The sequence below is a fragment of the Castanea sativa genome, chromosome 9 (assembly GCF_040712315.1).
Source record: "Castanea sativa cultivar Marrone di Chiusa Pesio chromosome 9, ASM4071231v1".
Taxonomy (NCBI): domain Eukaryota; kingdom Viridiplantae; phylum Streptophyta; class Magnoliopsida; order Fagales; family Fagaceae; genus Castanea; species Castanea sativa.
The window spans coordinates 35,187,054-35,192,790 of record NC_134021.1 but is presented as its reverse complement, the minus strand read 5'-3'; the positions used below and the strand labels follow the sequence as shown (position 1 = coordinate 35,192,790).

At 34.0% G+C, this 5,737-nt stretch overlaps 1 protein-coding gene across 1 annotated transcript; it reads right to left on the bottom strand.

The window, feature by feature from the left end:
• Positions 1-3,650: 3,650 nt before the first annotated feature.
• Positions 3,651-5,471, bottom strand: LOC142609114 (uncharacterized). Its single transcript, XM_075780740.1, has 4 exons — positions 5,231-5,471; positions 4,396-4,510; positions 4,143-4,275; positions 3,651-3,836 (listed from the first exon to the last, which is right to left on the bottom strand). Exons 1-4 carry the CDS (start codon positions 5,469-5,471, stop codon positions 3,651-3,653), a joined length of 675 nt encoding a protein of 224 aa, XP_075636855.1.
• Positions 5,472-5,737: the final 266 nt, after the last annotated feature.

The following is a 5,737-nucleotide window of genomic DNA, read 5'->3' as shown; positions in this document are numbered from 1 at the left end:
TAGGTCTAAAAAGTTTAAACCCATCCCTGCCCCGCCCCATGGTACGGGGATAAAATCTTGCCCCATCCCCGCCCCACCACTTTTGTGGGGCGGGGAAAACCCGCGCGGGGCGAAACGGAGAGGGGCAGGTTAAGCAGGGCGGGGAAAAATTGTCATCCCTAGGTAAATGTTGTTTCACAAACTCAGTGGGGTTGGTCAAGTGATTGAACACTTAGTCTCAAAGTGGCTATCTTGAATTTGACTAGGAGTTCCTTAGTTCAAGTCTAGGCATCAGTACTTTGAAAAACTCCTTGTGCTAGCGATTTACCCCACTATGGGCCCACTCGTTGCGAACAGTGATTAGTCTATAGTTAAAAACTTTGAGAAAACACAGTGGAAAACCAAAAAAAAAAAATGTTGTTTCAGTAGCCTCTAACACAACAGAACTCGCAATAATATGCAATAAATACCAGCTAAATACCACCTTTTGATTTTACAATGTTTGCTTCTGATAATAGCTTTTTATCAGCAAATCAAGATATCAATAAGTTTTTTGATGTAAATGAGGAATGAACCCTAGATCTCTTATTCAACCATCAAAGATTTTATCAGTTGAGTTAATTAGAACCTACGGTATTTATTTATTTTTTTTTTTAGAATACTAAGTATTTTTAACACACGCACGTAGGAGAAGATTTTTTTAAAAAACTTACAATGTCTATCCAAAAGGGAACCCACGGTATTCTTTGTTCTTATAATAATAGTCTTACTGGTATAATAATTTTAGAATAAAGCCTAAATGATAAGCTCTGATTGATTCTCAAGTGGGCCAACCAAGCAACTACCAACATCATTCCTTTAATTATTTATAATTTGTTACCTAAGATTTGTTGTGATATTGTTATAGCAGTAGTAATGGATCTTAGTATTTTACTATAAATTACTAGTGGCTTATTATTATATGAAAAAAAGAATGTGACATGACTATACTCTCACAATTATACACTATAATAGCAAATAATAACTCTGACATTGAAATATAAAATAAAAAAACTAAATAATTACTCTGAAAACGAGTTATGCATGTCAAAGTCCAATTGCTTAAATTAGTTATTCTTGTGGGTTTAAGTTGGTTCAATTTTTATAATCAATTGTTGCCAAATAAGAGATTCGTGATTATTCTCAAAATGTAAATAAAGGTTGTTCTCAAATTATTTTTAAAACAAGGCTGAATTAACAAAAACAATACAAGTTGACACATGAATATAAGAGCATCACCGTTAGTGGTGGTAAATTTTAGCTATTTGACCACCTCAAATCTAAATTAAATGCCAACATGGTGGAGCCAAAGGCAAAATATTTTGCCTTCCAGTTCACTGTAGCAATGTGGTATAAAAAAAATATTATTAATTTATCACTTTTTGGGTTTGATGGCAGAGAGGAAGACAGAGGAAGTAAGAAAGAAATTAATAAAAAAATAAATAGTATTTGGTTGATGGTAAAAATAAGACCATTAATGCATAGTGTATTGTGAAATTATGTATTAAAATAGATAAAATAGTTTTTAAGTTATTAGATGCTAAAATTTTAGCTCCACCATCGTAGATACTTAGACGTACTTTGTTGATTTGCTAAAAAAGAAAATTGATATAGTACCCACAAAATTAAATTAAAAAAACACTTCTTTGTTGTTTTTTTTTTTTTTTTTTTTTTTTTTTTTGGGACTTTGCAAATACACTCTAAATTATAAAGGGACTTTTAGCATTTTACAGCCAAAACGGAACACACGAATTATAGCAATTAACTAATATGTTGATAATTTATAGCTCTATAACAAAAGTGTAGTTGAATAAAGTAGATATTTACCCAAGGAAAAAAAAATCAAAACAAAACAAAAACCAGAAAGAAAGACAAAAGTGTTGTTATTGAGCTTCTACAGCCTTTGACTATAACAATTCATCAACAAGATCATGTAGATGGTCCAGGAATAGTAGATTCAGCTATACTAGTTTTAGAGCAGAGAATCACTTTATCCTTATAACACCAATAGTCAGCTTACATATTAGAAAAGCTTTCCCAACAAATCATAATTGGTAAGTTGTAATTGGTTATAATTTATATTTATATTAAATTTTTTTTAACAACCCGTTACTTAAGAATTGTTGTACCACTGCATAATTTTTGTACGATGGTCACTCCACAAATATAAGTACTTATAAGGTGTGAGAGAGAAATATCAGATTCAAATCTTCAACAAAATGTTTCTATTATTATAATTGACTGTGTGCAAATTTTACATTGACTCAATTTTTTTTTTTTTTTGAGTGAGTAAAACAATTGTGGTCTATTATGCGTGGGAGTGACGTGAGTATTGGGTTAGAGCATTTTTGCTCATGTGAAAGGGAAAGTACAGGCCTTGCTGGATGGTTCCTGTAGAGAGCAGTAAGTGTAGTGTGTAGAGTAATGAGACCACGCGCCAGTCACGGGGGAAAGTAAAAGTAGCGTTGCTTGATGCTGTTGGAGTTGATTCATGGATTCATGGTCATGGTTTGTGGGGGCGGCGGGTGCACCGCGAACACCCGTGATCCAATTGTACGCACTATCTCCGCAATGTATACGTCAATTTGTCATGTGTTCTACTTACTATTTCACTTCTACTTGTTTTTCTTCACCGATTTTATCGCATAAATTCAACCTACACTCGTATGCTCGTGCCTCCTAATATAGGAGTGTGTCACATGATCTCATCAAATTTTTTATTAAAAAAATATATAAATTGATAAAGACAATCGTATTCTTGTTAAAACTCTATTACCTAATATAATTAGAAAATTTAAACTCATATTAATCTAAAAAAAATTAAATCCCATATGATTACACTCTCATTAAAACCTAAAAAAATCATTATGTATTCCTGAAATACTTCATAATTACCCTTAAAACTTATTTATATAAAAAAATAATCTTAGTACTTTATTGCCTAATATAATGAGATAATTTAAAACCTGAAATTAAAAATTCTTCCCCAATTGATCACCATGTTTATTACTGAGATAAAGTTTAACTATAAACTTGATTGCAATCTAAGTCTACAATTCCACTCGATATTTTTTTTTTATTGGATGTGAATTTTGACAAATCCATCATTTGATTACATTTTCTTTTTATATCCTTCATGCTTACAAAATTTCCAGAATATTAAAGATCGATAGCTATGCCTTCAATCAAATGTTTAAATTTCAAGTTTTGTAGTGTAAAATTATACGTAAAAAATAAGTTTATGAATCAAATAGTAAATAATATCTTATTATGATGAAATTTGACAAGGGAGTTAAGAATGTATAAAAAACATGCAATTCAATAGTTAGATTTTCAAAATATGTAAAAATGTTTTTTTTTAAATTTTAATGGGAGTTGTAGTATTAGGCTACAATAAAGTTCATAGTCAAACTTTGTCATTATTATTATTATTTTTTATTTTTTTGAGATAACAGTTAGAATTTTATTGATGTGTAAGTAAATATGGTCTACAAAAAAACATGATCCAAGCTATCTGAGTTTTTCCTGATGATACATCATTGAGGGAAGGTAAAATACACCATGAGAGGAAATTAAAACAACCCATCCATCCTTTCACTTGTTTCCAGCTGTTGCAAACAGGGGTTACATGCTCAAGTTGAGGCCTGAGTAGCAGCCACCTGTTGGCAAATTTCCAATGTGGCTAATGCTCCTTCCACAATCACCTTTGGGGGTGTTTGGAACTTCTCGAAGTAGAACTTATTTCTTGTAGTCCAGATTGCCCAAGATAGGACCACCCATTGCTCCAATTTTGCCTTTAACAATTTCTCCCCCACCATCTGAAACAATTAACAGAAATCCTCCACTCCATTACTGCATTTCTACACCCTTCCCCTCATCAATGCCCATACATTCCTAGCAAAAGGACACTCCCACAACAAGTGGGCACAAGTTTCTGCTTGTTGGCAACACTGCTCGTACCTTTGGTCTACCTAAATTTTTTGTCGTTGCAAGTTCACTTGTGTAGGTAGGATATTGGAGCATGCCCTCCAAATGAAGGTTTTAACCTTCGATGGTACATTAATTACCTAGATCATCTTCCACCATTTGCCATCTTTTTGTGCTCTTGAATGCTCAATATTTGCCTGCTTACGAAGTCGAAGAGCCACATGATAAGTTGTTTTTATGGAGAACTCATGTTTGCTATTTTCCTTCCAAATCAACTTGTCCTTTGGCTGGTTATAACAAAGAGGAATTGCCAGTATATTTGATCTAGTCCTGGGTGCAAACAATTCGTAAACCTTTATTTTAACCCACTACCATGTATCCCTATCAATTAGCTTAGCCACCCTTAACATGTTCTCCTCAGCCCTATTGAAAACTGATTTGTATGCTAACCAATTTGATGATGCGACCAGGATCTGGCTGCCATCTCCCACTCTCCACCTTGAACTCGCAAAAATGACTTCCCTAGCAGCAAGTAAGCTTCGCCAAACAACCGATGGTTTGTGACCTAATTCAACATTTAGGAAAGAGTAATTTGGGAAATACCTTGCCTTGTAGACCCTATAAAATAGGGAGTGTATTTGATGAATCAGGCGCCATGCTTGTTTAGCTAACATAGCTAAATTAAAAGCATGAATATCTCGGAATCCCATGCCTCCTTTCTTTTTTGGTGTACACAGTTTCTTCCAATTTATCCAGTGTATCTTTTTCTCATCCTTTGTTTAGCCTCACTAATATTTAGCTAAAGCTGAGTTTATTGAGTCCCCCACTGTTTTTAGAATCTTGAAAACACTCATAGAGTATGTAAGGATGGTTTGTGCAATAGTCTTGATCAATACTTCTCTCCCGACTTTTGAAATAAAATTTTCCTTCTAACCCATAAACCTCTTTGTAATCTGTTCCTACAACTCTTTATATGCATTTATCTTTGATTTTCCACCCATCATAGGTAGTCCCAGGTACTTCTCACAGTCATTCATTATCCTTGCTCCCAACAAATTCTGTATATCAACCCCTACCTCCGGTTTTGTATTTCTACTAAAAAGTAGGGATGTCTTCTGTCTATTAATTGCTTGGCCTAATGCAACTTCATATCGGCCCAAAATGTGTAGAAGGTGCTGGCACTCCTCCACTAATACTTCACAAAATAGCAAGTTATCATCTGCAAAGTGGAGGTGAGATATACGAACCCCACCTGTACAAGATAACACTCCCAATAGCTACCTACTTTCTGCTGCTTTCCTTATCATTCTTGATAGTGATAGAGGATCTCCTTGCTTTATAACTCTTGTTGTTTGAACAAAACCCTTTGGTTCCCTATTAATCAATATTAAGTACGTGGTTGTACCCACTGTCTCCATGACCAATTGGACCCACCGCTCATCGAACCCCAATTTCATCATCACTCGCCGAAGAAAATCCCATTCAACACAATCATAGGCTTTACTGATGTCAAGCTTCACCGCCATCTACCTTTTACCATGTTCTTTTATTTCGCATCCTGTGTAACACCTCAAAAGCTACAGTTGTATTGTCAATGATTTGCCTACTAGGCACAAATGCACTCTGGGCATCAAATATTACATTAGGCAGAATAATTTTCAGCCTATTCACCATAACCTTTGAAAAATTCTAGAGATTATATTTTCTAGACTTATTAGGCGAAAATCAGACATATACAAGGGCTCTTTCTTTCTTTTTTTCTTTTTTTTTTTTTGGATGAGAACAATGTGTA

Bases quoted from the DNA above. Each gene is read 5' to 3' on its own strand.
- LOC142609114 (XM_075780740.1), bottom strand. From the start codon at position 5,471: ATGGCGGTGAAGCTTGACATCAGTAAAGCCTATGATTGTGTTGAATGG. The intron at 4,276-4,395 runs GTTAGCATACAA...GTTTGCACCCAG, and splicing joins CTGGTCGCATCATCAAATTG to GACTAGATCAAATATACTGG. The intron at 3,837-4,142 runs GCAAATATTGAG...TAATTGTTTCAG, and splicing joins CTCTTCGACTTCGTAAGCAG to ATGGTGGGGGAGAAATTGTT.